Source organism: Neopelma chrysocephalum, unplaced genomic scaffold (assembly GCF_003984885.1).
Source record: "Neopelma chrysocephalum unplaced genomic scaffold, ASM398488v2 Primary Assembly neopelma1_76, whole genome shotgun sequence".
Classification (NCBI taxonomy): domain Eukaryota; kingdom Metazoa; phylum Chordata; class Aves; order Passeriformes; family Pipridae; genus Neopelma; species Neopelma chrysocephalum.
The window spans coordinates 4,391,379-4,411,375 of NW_020897737.1; the positions used below are offsets into that span (position 1 = coordinate 4,391,379).

The window sequence follows — 19,997 nt, forward strand, 5'->3', positions numbered from 1 at the left end:
GATAGAATACCTAATTTCACTCTAATAGCAGAGTAATTAAGAAATTTAACTATAGCTTTTTGAAATAACTCTTAACAATTCAATTAGCTTTCTGCAACTGTTGGGGACTTCTGTGCAGATGGCAGCTGAAAAACATTGTTACAGAATACATTAGTAAGGTATTTTCTTATACAGATAGAATTGTGTTAGAAATCATGAAATTAGTTATTTCATACTTCTAGCCAGAAATTTTCATCAGACTTTAATATGGAGATGAGGAATGTTGTCACAATATGTTGTCACAATAGATGTAATATTTCTCTCCAACTCTTTCTCTTCCTTTCATTCAGATCTGGCAGAAAGTGACCTGGCATATACTAAAGCCATAATGGGCAGTGGAAAGGAAGACTACACTGGGAAAGAAGTGCTAATCCTAGGAGGTGGTGATGGAGGTATACTATATGAGATAGTCAAACTGAAGCCAAAGATGGTTACTATGGTAGAGATATCCTTTGACAAATGGGCGATCATTCATTTCCACATTTTTCAGACTGCATTTCTGCTAGTACCATAGCACAGTTAACAGTCAGGTTCTGATTTGCATTAGGAAATAGGGTCTAAAATAAAATTTCTTTTTGTCAGCTTACATAGACCCATTACTGGGGGTGACTCCATATCTGTGACTACATATCTGTGCATCTTTATGAAGCACCTTCTTTCAAGTTCTATAGCTCTTTGAGTATCGGTTTACATAAAACTGGAAGGGAACGCTTCTGTCATCAGACTGATGCTTTCTCCGATAACAGAAGACAGATCTGTCACGTCTGTGGCTTGGGCTCATTTCTACCTTCCTGAATTCTTCAGTTTTCTAAAGAAAGCTGTAAAAAATAGTACCTAGAAGCAAAAAAGTTCAATCAGTAGGAATGTCAGGATTTAATGAATTGTATTGGTGGCAGAATGACCAACACTGTTTTAAAAATACCAATACAAATAAAGTTTTCAACATTCTTAGCTCATATAGTTTGTAATGCAAACCACTGTTAGCTGTATGAAATACTGATCACCCTGGGTTTTGGGATCCCTTTGCTAAAACTGAAAATAATTGTTTTAATAATGATTTTAAATAATTGTAGGTTAAAGTCTTAACCTAGTTTAACTTTATGGGTGTTTTAATAGTCTTGCAGTTCACATTTCAGGCTTTCACGGTAATGATAACCTAAGGTATCAAAAATACTGATTGAAACCAAAAATAAGCCATTCCTAAACCTCTAACTGAATCTAGAGGGCAATCCATAAGGTTGGCTATTGCAGTATGTATGCCATAGACACATCTTATTTCTTTATGAATGGCACCTTCTTGAGAATTTGTTTCTGAAGAAATAGAAAGTGTTGCCTCTGTTATTTCTTGAATGTACCATACCTTAACAAGCTTCAAACATTGACCAAATGGTGATTGACGGGTGTAAAAAGTACATGCGTAAAACATGCGGAGATGTCTTAGACAATCTGAAAGGAGAGTGCTACCAGGTAATGCTTTGCTTTTCTTTCATTAGGAGTAATATTTCGAATGCACTTATACGTAGCCTGGAAGACTGCTATGGCAAAGTTTTGGGTACAAGTTTTCTGACTTTTCTTAAATTTAGGAAGTATTTTTTCCTTTTTTATGACACTTTCAAATTTTAATAGCTGGGATTTGTGTTGGAAATATATATTAGCCTCAAAATATTTTAACTCTCCATCTTCAGACTTCTGAAATTAATCACATAAATAACTTTTAAGGAATGTGAAACAGCAGAATGTTTGTTGCCATAGCTTATGAGTAAAGAGGAAATATCCGTACAAATGTAGTTTTAAACATCATTCCTTATATCATGAAAAAGATAGAAGAAATGTGTATTTAAGTTAGTTGATCTATACTCTTGAAAATATCTGAATTTATAATACACAATTAACCATTATTTTTAATTTGCATGCAAAATCTCTCTCTGCTATTACATTAAAAATAATAATAAAATCTGCCAACAAATGTCATGTGTTCCTGCAGTTAAGGTCTTTATGTGCTGGATCTAACAGAACTTACAAACTAGTCCAGGTGGAATCTAATGTTTTCTTTCTGTTTTCATTATTGTTCCTTAAATGCTCTCACAGATATTAACTTGCAGGAGTGAGCTAAAAAATAAGGCACAAAAAATTAATGCTAGTCTTCACTAGTCAGTGGCCCTTCATACAAATACCTTATTTTACTCGTTTGTTGGGGCTAACAACTAACTGCTGTTACCATTTGGTAGGAGGAACAGTGGTCACCCAGCAGTCAGTGACAGAGCTAGGAGGTTCAGTCCTGAAGTGCCTGTGTTGTTGTCACTGTTATAATTCCTATAGCACTTTCTTCCTTCTATATGATGTAAAAAGTTGAAAATGGAGCATAAAATTAAACGTGTATTCAATTTTGTGCTTTTCACCTCTAAATTCCTGTGAATCCACATTTGTTCCTTTTATCTGGTCACTTTTAGGGTATTTTGAGGACTACCTAAAGTATTTCATTCTTACAGGTTCTAATTGAAGACTGTATTCCTGTACTGAAGAGGTATGCCAAAGAAGGGAGGATGTTTGATTATGTAATTAATGATCTGACAGCTGTTCCAATCTCCACATCTCCAGAAGAAGGTAAATCTTCTAATTTATTTTCTTAAACTTCTGGGAACTTTCAACATTTTGTCCCTCTGCTTTATTGTAGTTTGCAGCAAAAGTACTTTGATTTTTTTTCCTTTTTAATAGCAAATCTGAGAGGGAAAGAATGATAGTAACACATCTGTTCTTTTTTGAGTTTTTCTTGAATGTTAGAAAAGACTAGCAAGTGCCTAGGACTCTTTTAAATTGTGCTCTTATTCCAGAATAAAATGAACTCATGTAGTTCATTAGAAAATATTCATTAGAAAGTATTAAGAGTTCCTACTCCAGTAAATTTTCTTCACTTTATGATTTCTTGGAAATTTCTGGAAAATTACTGTGAAGCAAAGTAGCAGTACTTCCACCATCACTACCATTGCATATGGTTTGTGTTTGGTTTTTTTTACCAGGCTTTTATTTTTTTTTAATGTTTTATTTTATTTTATTTTTTTAAGGTATAGAGCAGCTCCTTTTCAAACAGTGGCTTTTTTGCAAGTCTTGAATATGTAGTAAATGTGTTAACAAGCCAGTAATGTGTTGTTCTGTTTTTCAATCATTCTCTATATGCAGATTCCACATGGGAATTTCTGCGGTTGATTCTTGACCTCTCAATGAAAGTTCTGAAACAAGATGGAAAATACTTCACACAGGTATCATATCTGGATGTAACAAAGTATTACTTTATATCTATTGCAGTTGTATATGTGCTGCATTTTTCAGTTTAAAAAAAGGAGGAAAAAACTAAAAATCTTCTACAAGCTGTTTTTTTCTCCTTTTAATGACTTTAACTTAGGCTTTGCTGACTTACCTTTTTCCATTATTTCAGCTGAATCTGTAGCACTTTTGAGTTTAAAAGCATAATTTTAAGTATCAGCAAGACATATTACAGAATATTGTAACTGTAAGCAGTTCTTGGAAAAACAGAACAGATATACTTTAGACACAGATATATGGTTTTTAAGCTAATGTCTCCAATTGTAGAGTGTAAGACATGAAAATTCATCATCCATTAAGGTGTCAGAATTTGAGGTAGGTGCAATGGGACAAAAAAATTAGTCATTTGGGAGTAAATACTCTTTTTGCTTGTTCTCCACTCCTAACACAACTCATTGGTTTGGCCTCTGCAAAATGCATTTTGAACGTTTGAATAAGTTTGTTAGAATATTTGGCATTTTGTGAAGTATTTTATATAGTCATAATTTAGGTTTTGTCCTTGTGTATGAAATTTTAAGTGCAGCTCTATTTAAAAGGAAATAATTCACAATTTGTATACTTGCCAAAGTGTAACAGTAATACCTCATAGATAACATGTAGATAATACAATTGTGGATTAGCTTTCAACTGAAGATACTTTATGTAATCCTGAATTTGGAATGCCACAAAGGAGTGTGCAATCGTACAAGAATGTGAGAGGAGCCAGCAGATGGTTGAGTGAAGTCTAAGTCTCTGAAGCTCTATTTCTTTAGTCATGCTCATACCTTAACTAGTGTTCTGATGTGTGGAGCATCTGAGTACTGCATTTTGGAAAAATCTTGTTAAGGTCTGAAATAGCTTAGCTGAAATTATGTATTTTAGCTCTATTCCTGTCACCATAGAGTTTCTGAGGTGTGTAAAGGACCTGGTTTACTGTAAAACTATGCAGGTTTATAAAGAAATGCAAAACTTGTGGGTTAAAGCTTTTGGCAGTTCTGATGTGTTGCTTTATTTTAAAATGCTCTGGTTGTAAAGGCAAGAGAAATTATCTTGTGGTTGAAATATAAGATGATTACTATGGTTGTATCACACTGTAAATCTTAATGGCTTTTCTTCCTCTAAATAGTGGAAATATTTATGACAGACTTTAACATCAAAAGGACACTGCATCTTTCGGACTGAGCAAGCTGTTATGTTGCAGTCATTGTAGTTGTAACATACACAGTGAGATTAGCTGGCTGTATTAGAATGTATATAAATGTATATCTGTGGATAGGTTTTGTCAGACTTTGAAGGACTCTGAGAAGAAGCTTGTGCTGAAAGCTGGAGCGATGGCTGTGCTGCAGCCAAAATACAGGAGGGTTGTTTTGTGCCAGCTGAAACCAATGGAGGTTGAGACCAGTGCAGCCCTGCTGCCTGTCCTGTCCTGATGGGAGGAGATAAGTCAGCTCTCCAGCATCTCTGCTTGCACAGAAAGGATGGACAGCAGTACTGAACCAACCCTGGGTTTAAGCTGTTGTGAAACGGCAGTGTTATGTTTCATGGTCCCAAACAACAAAGCATCCGTGGCAGGCTGGGAAAGAAACAATATTAAAGTGGAAGTAGTGTGAATTTGGACTTGTGGCTGGGTAACTGGTAGCCAGTGAAAAGACTGGAATATAGAAGCAGTGTACTCTGGAAACTTAGTCTTCCTGAGGGTGTTGAAAAAGGATAATTAATACTGGGGCAGGCAGCTATCAGAGCTTTTGATACATCTGCTGATACACTATGCGGCTCATCTGATGGTCCTTGTAGCCTCTTCCCAGTTGGACCTGAAAAAACTAAATAATCCACTGTAAAAATTGAATAAGGCTATGTAGTGGGTTTGCATGGCCAGGTTTTGGTAGTGTGTGTGCGTGTGAGGGGGGCTACAGGGGTGGCTTCTGTGAGAAACTGCTTGAAGCTTCTCCCATGTCCTACTGAGCCAATGCCAGCTGGCTCCAGGACAGACAGACCCACTGCTGGCCGAGACCGAGCCAATCAGTGACATAACAGATTTCTGAAGGGGAAGAAGTTCCTGCACAGCAGCAGTTGTAGCCAGAGAGAGAAGGGAGAATAAGTGAGAGAAACAGCCCTGCAGACAGTGCAGAAGAAGGAGGAGGTGTTCCAGGTGCTGGTGCAGATTCCCCTGTAGGCCATGATGAAGACCATGGTGAGGCAGGCTGTCTCATGGAGCTCCACAGTGGAGCAGAGATCCACCTGCAGCCGCTGGAGGACACTATGGTGGAGCCGGTGGATGCCTGAGGGAGGCTGTGACACCGTGGGAAGCCCAAGCTGGAGCAGGTTTGCTGGCAGGACCTGTGACCCTGCAGGGTGCCTATGCTGGAACAGCATGTTCTAAAGGACTGCACCCTGTGGAAGGACTCACACTTGAGCAGTTTGTAAAAACTGCAGCCTGTGGGAAGGACTCATGTTGGAGAAGTTTGTGGAGGAGTGCCTCCTGTGGGAGGGACCCCACGCTAGAGCAGGGGAAGAGTGTGGGGAGGAAGGAGTGGCAGAAACAACATGGAATGAACTGACCACAGTCCCCATTTCCCATCCCCAACAGTGCAGCAAGGAGGAGAAGGTAGTGAATTTGTGAGTAAATTAAAGCCTAGGGAGAAGAGAGGGGTAGGGGAAGGTATTTTTAAGATTGGGTTTTATTTCTTGTTATCCCACTCTGATTTGGTGAGGAAATTAATTGAATTTATTACCAAAATTGAATCTGTTTTGCCTGTGATGGTAACTGGTGAGTGATCTCTCCCTGTCCTTATCTTGACTCACTAGACTTGCACCTTATTTTCTCTTCCTTGTCCAGCTGAGGAGGGGAGTGACAAAACAGCTTTGGTGGAGATCTGGTGTCCAGCCAGGGTCAACCTACCACACCTTCAGAAGACTCAGTAGTTTGGTCATAGGATGAACAGTCTATTGGGGTGCTTTAAATAAAATCAACTGTCTATAACTTTAAATTTAAATTAGGTTTTGAATTAAACTAATTGAAGCTGGCTACTTAAAGGATTGCTTTAGACTGTGGAGAGAAGTTCAAATATGACCACTACCAACTTTGGCAACTTAGTCACACACTGGGAACTCATAAATGATTTTGAATGCTTGGCTGTGTTTGCTGTTAAATGCCAGGGGTTTTTAGCTCTGTGTATTAACATTGGAAATGTAAGTTACTTTTGTTCCAACTAGCTACTTTCAGGATGCTTACCTTATGTAACAGGCCTTGCAGAAGGAATCACATGCCTTTTAAGGCAGTTGTGTTTTTAAAGTACAGAACTCTGTGTGCCCCTCAGGCCTGTCTTGAAGTGTGTTTTGGTCCTCTAAAACAAAAAATGTTAAATATCGCTGTTAAATGTCCACTTATTTGTTAGATCCTCATCTTTGCTATGACAAGGAAATGTCTCGTAGAAAAGATGCAGCAAAAGGATCATTGTCATGTTGGTTGCTGGCCAGTAGCTACAGTTGCTTTTTCTGCCTTGGCATTATGTTGTATTAATGTTGGAAATTTCTGTCCTTTGTAGTTTGTAGCCTGTCGTCTGATAGTTGCATCTTGAACAGAACTGTGTGCATCTGATTAGGATGTAATTTATTTCAGTGCTCAAGAAATGCTTTACCCAGAAGTGGAATTGTGTTCACAGAATGCCAACCTTTCACATACTGTATTGCTGCCTGACTGTCTAAATGCCACTGCTGGGAAAAATAAATGGAAATGCTGATCACGTCTTCATTGAGCTCTGCACAAGTTTTAGAAAATGTTCTGGTCCACACATAAACTGTTAGCTGCCATAATCTAGAGCTGTCTAACTCTAGATAGATATAATTTATCTGAGATCATAAAAAGAATTATTTTTTTTTGGCATGCTACTCTAACACACCTGGTTATTCCCTTGGGATACCTTCCTTGGTGATGCTCAAAGCGGTCTCCAAATGCTAGTGCAGAATATCCTTTCACCAGTAGGTGGAGGCAGGTAACCAGTATTGCCTGGCAGTTTATTAACGCTTATAGAGAGATCGTGGTTTTTCAGACTATTTATTCATATTCCTAGGGAATAAAAGAACATATGTGGCCAATTTTAGGATGCAGGAGGGACTTTTTCCTTCTTTCGGCTCTGGAAAGATATCAAAGGACAGTTAATGGATGTCATTCTCTGCTGCTTTTAAGTCTATGATTAAGTATATTTGGGAAAAAATGCCTCCATATTTGCTCTATGCCTCCACAAATAGTAATCTCACTTGGAAAAAAACCTTACTTGTATGAAGAGCAGCCTTGCTTTGCATGTCCTTGTTTTTTTAGCTGCACCACCCATACTGAGTGTTGCAACCCGTAGGACCTGGACAGAGAGAGATGAGCTTTATGGCTTTTAACCTGCAGAACTTGTAGCGCTGTCTGTAGGTTTAAGACCTAAAGCTTGTTTGTGAGAACTTACTGTTAAACATAATCCCCCTGCTCTGAGGTTCAAGGGTCATATGGAATGCTCTATTTCCTTTCTTACTTCTCCTTTTGAAGTGTTTAATGATATAGTGTGGGTGTGTGTCTGTGAGGTGCTCAGTGTTGCCTTCTCCAAGGGGAGCCGGTTACAGGTGCAGGTTCCCAACCATCACAGTGGAAAGAAGTGGGAGTTGGGGAGGATGTGAGAACTTGGTGTATCCTGAGGTCCAGTTTCATCTCATACACCTTCCTGGTGACTTCTTTCTGAACACGTTAAGTGTTTTTACAGTACTGGACCTTCTAAAATCCAATGTGATTTTTAGATTGCCCAAGTGATTTCTTTCAAGTGAGAATGTATACTTGTAGATACCAGCGTGATATGTTTGTGGCTTTTTTTTTTCCTCAACCATCACTGTCTTGTGCCTTCCATGTACAAATGAGGATTGTCCCAACAGCTGTGAAACCATGCTCTGTAAGATGCAGAGACTGATTGTAAGGTTGTCTCTGAGTGTCAGGGGATTATGTGCAGCTAAGAAAATGCCTTTTTCTGTGCTGATTTTTTGTTCTGTTGATCTAATCCTTTGAGGTTGAGAAGGCTAAAATTTTCAACCTGTTTGTGAAGTGGAACCTTTAAAAATACCTCTGAACAGGAATGTGCTCCTTCCTGGTCTGGGTCATGCAGCCCAGGCAGGATAGAAACTCAGACCACTCATGGGTTTGCGTTCCAGTAAACAGCACTAACCCCTGGCTCGAGGGATCATGTGTCTCCCACGCGCACATGTGGTCTTTCACCAAGCCATCTCTTCCTGGCCACTCTTTAATACAGTGTGGCCCTGCCCTCTGAATGTCCAGACCACCATCATGTTGATCCATAGTTAGACTCCTTTTTTTGGCTGCTGCGTGGGTTTTCTAATTAGCACTTCCAGTGAGGGAGGAAGGTTTTTCTTGACTGCAACGTGAAAGAAGGCTGGGAGAATGGATGTATGTCCCTGTGTGAGCCTCTGTGATTTCTTGGCAGTTTGAGAGACTTAAGGGCACAGACATTTCATTTCCTTGTGTTACTGTGAGTACAGTTTTAATAATTGATTTTTTTGGCCAGCGGAGGTACCTTCAGTCAGGTTTACCTTCGGTATCTCCTTAAAAACCATACCTGTCACCCAAAACTCAAGCCTAGCTTTGATGCTGGGTGTTTCATGCTCTGTGTGTCTCACTTGCTTTTTAGTCACTCTGAAGTGAGGAAGGATAAAGCCCAACCTTGGCCATGTTCACTTTTGGCATGTCATTACAAAACAGAACCCTGTGTTAAATTAAAAATAAAAATGAAACTTCTCTGCTATATGGTCACAGACAAAGGTGTTCAGTAGCAATGATGTGTAGCGTAAGACATGGAAGAAATGGACAAGTAAGTAAAATGGACCCTTTCCCCTGCTTTGGCAAGTATGGCAAAGGGACCCTTCCATCTGCTTTCAAGTTCCTGGTTTACTTTCTAAGGGTTGGAGGAAGCATAGTGGCCTAAGTTCAGCTTGTAACCAGTTGATGGACACATCACCTTTATACGTGGGCAAAGTTAACTGGAACTTAATAGGCTTAATTTAAACAAATTCTTTTTTTTTGCTACTTATTTTAAGGAATGCTTTTTATTGTCTCTCCAGAACTAACAAAGCATAAATTTGTTATGCATTGTGCTGTAAGAAACCTCAGAACTAAACCCATGGAACTATATAGAATGTATGCCTTAGGAGAGCCCAGGAAAAGTTGGTGTTGGGGGACAGGCATGAACTGTTGAAGTGTGTGCAAGCACTGAGCAAACTCAGGCTGTGAAACTGTTCAGGAGTCATCAGTCTTAAGCAGGTCTTATAAATAGAGATCAGTTAATCTCAAAGTTTAAAACTACCTCAGATACTTTCATGTCAGAGAGATGCTTCTTAAGGGGTAAAAAAAATTTCAGCATTCCCTCAGTTCTTACCTGTCAAATTGTTTGACATGGAACATAGATTAAGGGGAGGCAGGCAGAGGAGTTTGGTAGGATTTTTGTATATATTGAAAATGGACTGAACAATGTAGGAGAAAAAGTGATTTTGCTTATTTCTTTGAAAAAGTGTAATTGGTGAGTCATCAGCTTTAAACCTTATTAAGCAGTGCTCAGTTTTAGTTATTGAGTATATGGTGTCTGTTCAGAACAAATGATGTACTGCTCTACCAGTAACTCTTCATTAGGTGGGGGGAGTTAAAATGAAACAGGTTATTAGACTGATCCCTGTGTTACATTCTGGGCTTGGTTCCCTGTGTCATTTTAGTGATACAAGAAGACTTTTTTTGGAGTTCTTAACTTTGTATTGAGTAAAACCAGGTAATTGTAAAAAATTGTAACTGCAGAACTATAAAATCCCCTGGTGTATCCCTAGAAGAAAGAGGTTAATAGAACAGCCAGGTGGGTTGTCTGAGCCTTTAGGCAAGATCTTGATTTGGACACTGGGGAGTTGTGAGTTTGAAAAGTAAAAATTGCTTATTGGCATGTTCATTGTTCTTGTAATTTGTTTTCCATGGTGTCTGCAGTGATTTGTCTCCTTCTAGAGAAGGGAGAAATAATGAAATATTGAAGCAACAGGCTGGGAAACTGTGGATACTTTTCTATCATTGCGTATCCTATTCAATTTACTACATAATGGTGGTATGCTCCAGAAATTACCTAGCAGTGTTTTCTATTTATAACTCAAATTACACACAGGTTGTTTTTTAGTTTTCTTTTGCGTTCAGTCTGATGTTGAAACAAAATTATATATTTAGTAAAGAACGGCTGAACCAAAAAAACTGCCACAATCCCTTGGATAATAACAGGTTACTAAACAAGTACTACAGCAGTCTGTTCATTGTTGTGCTCAGTTAGTGTTAGTCTCTTACCTTTTTACAAACCTCATTTGTTTTCTGGTGCCCAAACCCAAATACGAAAAATTCAATATAAAGTGTCATCTTCCTTTACCAAATAAACAAGTACGTGTTTCTTTGTGCAATATGATCAAAATTATAATCAAACATATTTTATGCAAGTTATTTTGAAAAAGGGCTTTCAAAATTACGATTTTCAAAAGCTCATAGAATAAAATAGAATCATAGGATATCACAAGATGAAAGAGACCCACAGTAATCATCGAGGTCCAGCTCTTGGCCCTGCACAGGACAGCCCCAAGAATCACACCATGTGCCTGAGAGTGTTGTGGAGCTGCTGTGTTAAGATTTTTTAGGTTGAGGTTTTCTTTTCAACTTGTGAAAAATTGTGCACAGTGCAAAAAATACATTGAGCAGGATGTGAAAAATTCAGAGGAAGATTAGTAGGATGAAATCTCTTTTCACTTCCTCTGGAAATAGAAATATTTTAAATACATTGTGAAAAAATCCTCCTAATAAAAAGTAGGAAAAATAGTATAAAACCCAAAGAGAGAATGTGCATTTTACAGTTCGGTTCTAGTTATCATCTGATGTTGTTACAAGGAAAAAGCAATGAAGATGGAGCTGTTTAGACATACTGATTTCAAATAAGATCTCTGCTTTTTTTGGCCTCTGCCTGTTAACCGTTGTTTTAAAGAGCGCAGATAGTATATGTTGGTCAAACTCATCTTAGTTCCTCACTTCCTTCCTTACACACCTCTGTGTGTGTGTAATTATTTTAAGGCTGTTTTTAAAAATCTGAGAGCACCAAAAAGCAGGAAACAGCAAAATGAGTCTTTCTTAAAGACTGTTCTCTTGGTTTTAAAAGCTTCACAGTGTGCTAGCAGAGAAATATGCATGTGAAACATAAGTAGTGCAGACATTTTGGAAGCGTTGAATAAGTCTTTGGTTCCTGGGGTCCCATAGAACTTGACCTTTGTTTCAAGTTAGAGGTCTTAAAACATTGAATAAGCTGTGACTGTAAGGGAGCTAGAGTTTTTAGTTAGATTTAGCTCTTTTTTTAATTGAACCATCTGCATTCTTTTACAGTCAGGTGCAGGTTACACACGTTATTGAAGGGCAGGAAGGGACAAGATTATTGTGTATTCATTACCATGAAGGTTTCCATTTTGTTCTCCTTTTTATCTTCTGTGGTAAACGTTCCTCCACTAGAAGTGGAAAACAAAAGCTGAGTAGTTTGTAGACCATGCAGTGGTGACCACATTCAGCTTTACTTGGTTTTAAATTAGCGTCCAAATAACTTGCATTGGCCACACTCTTAAGATCATTGTATTTAAGGTCATAAAGTATTTACTAGTCTACTCAGTTATATAGGTAAGAGAGGCAAGAAACTTGATAAAGATTTTTTATTTATTCAACTTCACAATTAACTTTTGTTGCTGGGTGGTTGATGTTTGTTCAGTCTGGTGTTCTGTGAGCTCACTGTTACCACTAAATCTTCAAACCCATTATAGGTATGGAGAATTCACTCTTCTAACTAGAGTTTTCTCTATATAGGCATCCCTCTTGTGTGTGCTGCTCTAACTTCTGCTTGATAATAATACTTAACTTGGGACAAGGTAGTGCTTGCAATTAGGAGTTGTTTTGGGTGTGGGTTTTTCGTTTGTTTGGGTTTTTTTGTTTTTAAATTTCTCACACTTTGTAATCCTTGAGATGTGTTTGTGCTTGGTATTTCATAGTTCCACTGTAAGAAGAAAATAGTCAAAGCATTGATTTTTATTTTGTTCAGAAAAGGATACTACTAGAGTGCTTAGATGAATTAAGTCATGGATCCAAGTGGAAAAAAAGTATCGTAAGAATCACTTCCTTTTCAGAAGCACAATATGCAGAAACTTAAGACAATGTACCCCAAAGCCAGGCGAGAACTTCTGTATAATCTGATCTATTTTGTTATATTGCTGTGTTTAAAATGAATAGGCTATGTTTTTTTTAATAGTGCATTTAAACATTGTAAGATCTAGGCAATGTTAAATAATTGAGAAAATCTGGATGTTGTAATACTGTTTACTAATATACTTAAGCAATCATAAAGGAAATGGTTACTGAGTAGATGTTATAGGTAAACACCACATGGTGGTCTGTTTTAACTGAAAGCCCTAATATAATGGTTGCTTCTGCTAATGAGAATATAGATAATCTCCCCATACTTTCTCTTTCTTGAAAAGATACAAATTATTGTTTGCTGTAGGGAGAATGAAGACAAGCTGTTCAGTATTTGCTTTGTAAATATTAAATATTAAGAACAGCATGTATCTGGTTCTGAAGTATGTGGGAGCCTTGCAGTAATGTCAAAATGTATATATTCAGCTGAAATTTTGCTTTGATTTTGACTGGAACTTTTTTTTTCTTCAGGGAAACTGTATAAATCTGACTGATGCCTTGACTCTGTATGAAGAACAGCTTAGCAGGCTTTATTGTCCTGTGGAGTTCTCAAAAGAAACCGTGTGTGTTCCCTCCTACATGGAATTGTATCCTTAAAGAGTGAAAGAAACTGGAGACTGTCTATTAATAAATCAAGCAAGTCTAGATTGCTTGGAGGTAATGAACTCAAGCACAAGAAGGAGTTCTAGTTTAAAACCACTATTAATGTTTTTTCATAGCAAATGAACTACTGCAGTTTTATTTTGAGGGTAATTGCAGGAATTGTTTTCTAAAGGTGCCGTAAATTCACAAGTGGGGAAATGATCAGCACCTTTCAAGATCAGGCTGTGTTTTGGTTAATGTTTTTGAGTGTTTCTAAGTTTATGTGATGTAGGATAAACTGTATGATAAGGGTAATGCTGCCAGGGAGTTCTGACAAGGCTATATCTTCTTCCTTTCTTTTTTGTTTTACAAAAATAAAAGTCTTCATCCAGATGACCATGATCCAGATCTTTAAATATTGGCTGATAGATCTATTCTTGAACATACAGCTGAGATGTGATTTTTAAGGCTGGAAAGAGGGGAGGATAGTGATTCCTAACAGTCATTACTGATTAGTGTTACTAAAAAAAATATTCCAAGTGGAGGGGTATACATATTTCTTGCCAACATGTCATTCCTAAAAGCAGTCCTTCAGAATTTCTTCAGTTTGTGAGTGGCAGGCAACTTAAAAGTTTAAACTTCAAGACATTAGCTCAAGTGCTACATTTTGATCTGCTGGCTGCATTTGACTTGAGTGTTTACTGCTATTGTGTGATCGCCCCAGAAATGTTTCTGAAGGGTAATGCCTGCTGTGGTTGTCTCTCTTGACAGGAGGCATCCTTCCGGGATTCTGCATATTCATAATATATTAAGCATGTGATACTGCCCCAGCCTTTCTTCTGTGTATTCATTTTGCCTCCCTTCTCTGGCTCTTGGTACTGTTTAGTGCTGGAGCCTGCTGCTCTGGACTCCTTACTGACTATAACAAGCTCCTCCTGTTTCTCATTGTCAGCTTTCCTGTGAAACTCAGATTTGACCTTACATTTTCAAGACAGAAGAGGATATAAAGATACCTGCCCTTACAGCTTCAGAAAAACAGGTTATTTTTGTCTTTACAACTCCCAGGCCTTAAAGCAACGTGCCTTGAAGTAGGCATCCTTGAACTGCTGGTCAAAAAGAGAATCCAGAGAGAGTTCAATTTCAAGTGTTTTACCTACTCTGTGATATCTACCAGAGGTTTTCAGAATTGAAATATTAAGTAAAAAGAACTATTTCCATTTTAACTGTGTACTACAAACTTTGGCTTTTTTTTTTTCCCTTAACTGCTTATTTTCTCCAGATGGGTATTCTACACTATTTGGAAGAAGCAAACTGACATCTGAACATCAAGATTGAGATTATCTTAAATGTACATGCTGCATGGAGCGTATAGGCCTGCCACATGCTGCATATTGGCATCTTGAACCTTTAAATTATATGCTGTAGATGATCCTGAAACTTAGTCATGCTATTGATTGTGAATTCTTTAAATGTTTTTTTATTATTATTTTAATTTAAAAGCAAATGGAAAATGTATATTTTGACGAGCTAGGGTGTTATTTTTGAAAGTCAACTTAAAGATGAATAAGCAGCAAAACTATATAGCTGCTGACTGCACTGAACCTTTAGAATGTGATCCTTTTTATTTTTTGTAGATCTTCACAAACTGATTGATTAAAAAAGACATCTTTAGCATTTCATCCCTGAAGGGTGGTCCATGGAGTTTGTTTTTGTTTTTCCAACAGATTTTTCATCTGTGGTGCTTTTTGAGGTTGGAGAGGGTTTTTGTTTGGTTTTGGCTTTTGTTTCGTTTTTTTTAATGAACAATGCAGTGCTTCCATATAGAGAAGGGCATACTTAAAAAGAAAATATCTTCTAAGAGAATATCCCAAATCCTTCATTGCAAAGGGAAGAAAGCCAGTCTTAAAAATGTTGTTTATTTACCCTAGTTTCATTCATCATAATCTCTGCTGCAGGAGAAGAATCTTTGACCTTTCACCTCCTGGAATTCTTTGGCTGCTGCCATATTGATTATTTGGATTCTGATATGGATTTAACAGTGGGTTATAGAGGCACTTTGAACTGTTTAAGCATGAAGATCAAAGCTGGTTTTCCATCCCACCACAGGGCAAGAAATTGAGTGCAGTGAGGTTCTTGTGGGCGTACTCTCCCCAGCCTTACAGGAAGGACTAGATTTCTAAAGCAAAGGTTGCTTTAGAGGGTGAAGAAATGCAGGTGTGACCCATCTTCATGTGCCCCTGTATTGAATGTTTTGAGGCTTCAGTAGGGGAAGTCTTAGTTGTATTGCCACAGATTGACCATGTTGTGTGAGGCTCTTGCTGAATTAGATTCACTTGCAGTATAAAAATCAGTAGAAGCTAAGAGTGCATTGTAGTTACTCCGAAAGACAAAGCATTTTTTTTTAGCAGTTTCTCATGTTGTCTAAAGTTATATTTTTGTAAGAATTTGCTATGTATTGACTAAAACATTTCTTTCAGTGTTTAAAAATCCCACTTGAAAATAGATAGGAAGGTTATAACCATTCTGTGCATTTCTGTATTTTTCCAGGATAGAATAAAAAGTGCACTATTTCCCTAAACACTCTAATGAAAAATAACGATTTTTTTCCATTCAACACCTTGTATCTGCATTTTCTTAGTTTTATTGGAGAGAGTTGATTTTCCCTCCCAAGATACTGTTAATGAATACAAAAAAACCAAAAGCTGTCCTTAATCTGTATTCTTAAACCATACATAAAGAAGAATTTTATTGCATCCCACATATATAAACTGTTCATGGAATCCAAGTAGCCTCTGTAGAATTCCAGATTGATACCAGAAAACTTGCAAAAATTTGCTCTTTGTTTGGTCTATAATTGGTGTGTAATTGTTAAAATATTTTCAGTTTGGAGTGCCCATAGAAACATTCTTCAGTCTTACTGTTTTAAATTATTGCAGTTAATTCTCCAGTATACATGGGGCATAGTTCTTCCATGGCCTACAGCTTGTGCATCCCTAAATACTCCCAAAGAGCAGAGCTTCCCTCTAAAAAGGAGAAAAGTGCATTTCCCTGAGGGTTTTAGCTCTTTTGTATGCATCCCAGAAAATACCTTTATAGTATTACCTGTAACTTAGTAGTGACCCTTCATTTATGATACAGGACTGCAATCAGTATATTGTATAGCTGCAAATGAGTGCAGATGTCCTGTAAACAGATAGGTGTATCCATAAGTTTGCAAGCATGAATATCTCCATTGACTCTTAGTGTGATTACTCATGTAGGTGAAATTAAGCACACAGGCACTCACTGGGACAGAGCCTACAGCGTCTGTGTTCCCAGGTGAGCCTGACAGATGTACAAATCAGTCACAACAAGTGGGGGTGGCTTGTTTTTTAGCAAGGAAACTTGTGAACTGGAAGATGACTTGATCTGCTTGCTGTACCAAGGCTTGTACTTCCCTTTAGCATCGCTGCTCAGGGCTGCCTGAGCACAGAGAGCTCTTGGGTGTGCAGGGATGTTCTGTAATTATTCCCAGATTGACCAGGGGACCTGAATCGCATATTAATAGGTGAGAGGCAGCAGTGCTTGCAAACTTTTTCTTTTCAACTGATTAAATAAAAAAAAAAAAGAGTTGGAGGAATTATTTTTATTCTTTAAACTTTTTTTAAATGTAGTTTTTTTGAAGTGATAGATGCAGTATAAAGCAATTCAGCAAACACTGAACATTATATTTTTTTAAGTTGCTGAATTGATTTTGAGCAAATATATACACACTGTCGGTCCTTATTTATTTGTTGCTGTAGTGTAGATTTTTTTAAAAGAAGAAAACAAGTCTGTGTTAGAATTTTCAAATGCAAACTGCTATAGCTGATGGGTTTTCCATGTTTGAGGCCAGTTGGGAAATAGCTATGATTGCTGCACTATGTATGCAAACCGTTCCCAAGATATGGTTAACATTAGAGGTTTCTTAATTATTCTTTGCACTAAATGCTGCTTCCACCTAGAAGTTACTTGATTGATAGTAGTTTGTGCAAGGAGAAGACTGCTGGCGTTGTATCTACTGCATCAGTGCAGTGCACATGTTAAAATAAAGGTACGCTGTTATTACTTGTGTGTTTGAATTTTTAAATCCACTGTGGATTCAGTCTTAAAATGATGGAATCGATGGGTATGATGTTTACCATTGTACCTCTTTTTTCCTTTTCACATGACAAACGTGAAGGTTCTTCATGGACTTTTTATTAAGTATCTTTTCTGTCTCAGATTAATACATTCAGTGATTTTTCATATAACAAATGCTCAGATAAGATACTCTCTAGTATGGAATGGCACACTGATACTTGCCGTGGGGAGAATCACTTGAGGCTTCAGTGATATTTGCCTAGAAAGCATTAATTTTCTGTGAAGTGCTGTAGATAGGAATTTGGAGGTTTGTAAGTGTAAGTTTTAGTTTTTCTGCTAAAGTGGCAAGTTGGCTTTGGGTGGCAGTGTGACTCGTGTGACAAAGAGAAAAGACAGGCTTGGGAGAAGTCAGTAAGACGGAGAGTGGTGGAAGCTTTGGCACAGAAGTTTGAGGAAGAGGGAGAAGGGCATGAGAACAGGATGGGCACATGGAAGAATTTATTAATCTTTCTGAATCACACCCCAGAGTAATGTCAGAGAATGATAGAAAAACGTGACTTCTAAAAAATGTAGATTTACATTAATTCCAGCTAACTGCAAAGGAGAAGTATTTACATCTGCATTAAGTACAGTGATAGCAGAAGGCTTGATAGTTGGGAAAAAGAAGGGGGAAGGCTTAACTTTTTGAGGGGAAAAAAAGTCTCGCAGACTCTGAGGGCAGGATAAAGAGTAATTTTGGAGCGCCTACAGGCATGACATGGAACATAGGTACTTCTTGCTATTTTATTTTCGCTGTTTGAGAATTTGAGGTGTTGACAGCTTGCTGGAGGGAACGAGGCAAAGGGACAAATGAGAGGAAGAGAACTCAATTTCTTATTTTAATCTAGGAATAGGAGACTGCAGATGATGTTGCCTATGGGTAATAGGAAGCTGACACCTTGCCCACAGAGAAAAGAGTAGTTGGAGTCATTAGAAATGCTGAAGGAGCAAGCGAGAGAAGTAGCAAAGTAAGCAAGTGCAAGAGTGATAAATAGCATTGAGCAACTTAGAAGTGCCTTTTTGTAATGTGGATTGCTTTAGGAAGCAAGGAGTGAGAAGTGTCAAATGGGAACTGGAAGGATGTGAAGAAGTTTATACAGTGGTCATACATTTCAGTGAACTTCAGAGGCAGAAGTGGAGAAGGTAGAAAGGAGTGTGAAATGCACTTCATAATTGGAAATGAGAACTCCTGTGCAGTGTCAAGGGAAGAAGGGATGCAGGGCTAAGAGCCATTAAATGGAAAGGAACTGGGGGAATGAGCCAGGAGGAAGAACCAGAAACGGGACAGCACAGCGGATGTGGTGTGGGGATTTGGGGAACACATCTGGACATACAAAAAAAGGAGTGCCAGTCACACTGCCCCCTCATCCTTTGAAGGTACCAGATGGAGAAGGAAGAGAGATTGGAAATGTTTGGATTTGTTTTGTTGTTTGTTTTTTTTTAAGTGAGTAATGATTGCAAAGTGGCTTCTAAGTATTTCAGGAGGTAAAGAACTTAGCTGCTGGAAGCTAAATGATGACCAAAAGGAAACTTCAGATTAACGAATGTTTAAGGGTAGACCGATTCCGTGTGCAAATAAATGCAAACTTCATGAAACCCAAAGGAAAGGCAACTGTGGGATTTAATCGTCGTGAGTTGTCGTTCTGAGCATGGAAGGGTGGAAGGCAGAAGCACCCCAGCGACATCTCTGCTGTCTTCAGCTCATGGATCTGGAAAATCTGATCAGAACTGGAAAATGAATGAAAATAATAATAACAAAAAGCACTGCTACAGCCATCTGACTTCGAAGTGCCATGACAACTTGTGTTACTTGAGAGGATGTTCCATGACCTCAGTGATGAATGCACAACACAGTGTGCCATACTGCCTGTGCAGCACTGTTAGTATGATCTACCTTGGAAAACCCAAAGACAAAAGTATTTTACTGATGTATAATGGAAACACCTTTGTGCAACTGTTCTTTGTATAGACATAAAAGCAGCAATGGAATAAAACAATGGTTTTAGTAGATGAGAATAACAAAGATGAGACTGTACAGCTATGTGAAGCCTTTTGTTCTGGTAGTTGCTAATGTTATCCAATACCTCTCCATTTAACTTCAGTTTATTATCAAAACTGATATTTTTGCTTTTAAAAATGACTATTTTACTCCATGCTTTCTCCAAATTCTGCTTTTAAGCTTCACACTGGGACATCTCTTGTAGCACTTAGGTGTTTTCAGTGATGTTTTATAACCTCTGGTTAGTTATTTGGGGTGGAGGGATGACAGGTTTTTTCCAGGAAACAAATTTTCGACAGTTCATTTTTTCAAATCCCAGTGAAGATTGACAGAATAATTATAGGAACATGCCTTGACTTCTGGTTTTAGAAAGGATAGAATACTGTTAGAAGTTTTTACCTGTGTCCTGAAGTAAAGTGTTTCTACTACTATTACAAAGTTCTTGCCGTATATATAAAATATAACAGGTAAATACTAGGGAAAGGGAAGATATCTGCTTGAAATTTCTGTCCACTGGTTTGCAGACAGCCATGTGCCTGAAGTTATAGTTGAGATGCACTTAATAGAATCATTAAGATAATCAAGTCTAACCATTATCCTAACGCTGCCAACGCTAAACCCTGTCCCCAGGTGCCACATCTACTCCAGGGATGATGA

At 38.0% G+C, this 19,997-nt stretch overlaps 1 protein-coding gene across 2 annotated transcripts in view; it reads left to right on the plus strand.

The window, feature by feature from the left end:
• The window catches only part of SMS (spermine synthase), a 46,131-nt gene extending 28,844 nt beyond the window's left edge, over window positions 1-17,287 (plus strand). For both annotated transcript variants that reach the window (XM_027688865.1, XM_027688866.1), the window contains exons 6-11: window positions 330-484; window positions 1,417-1,506; window positions 2,529-2,643; window positions 3,217-3,296; window positions 13,091-13,206; window positions 14,481-17,287. In XM_027688865.1, coding sequence (XP_027544666.1) covers window positions 330-484; window positions 1,417-1,506; window positions 2,529-2,643; window positions 3,217-3,296; window positions 13,091-13,206; window positions 14,481-14,523 — 599 coding nt within the window. In that variant the 3' untranslated portion in view covers window positions 14,524-17,287. The remainder of the gene's footprint in view (window positions 1-329; window positions 485-1,416; window positions 1,507-2,528; window positions 2,644-3,216; window positions 3,297-13,090; window positions 13,207-14,480) is intronic.
• The last annotated feature ends 2,710 nt before the right edge of the window (window positions 17,288-19,997 follow it).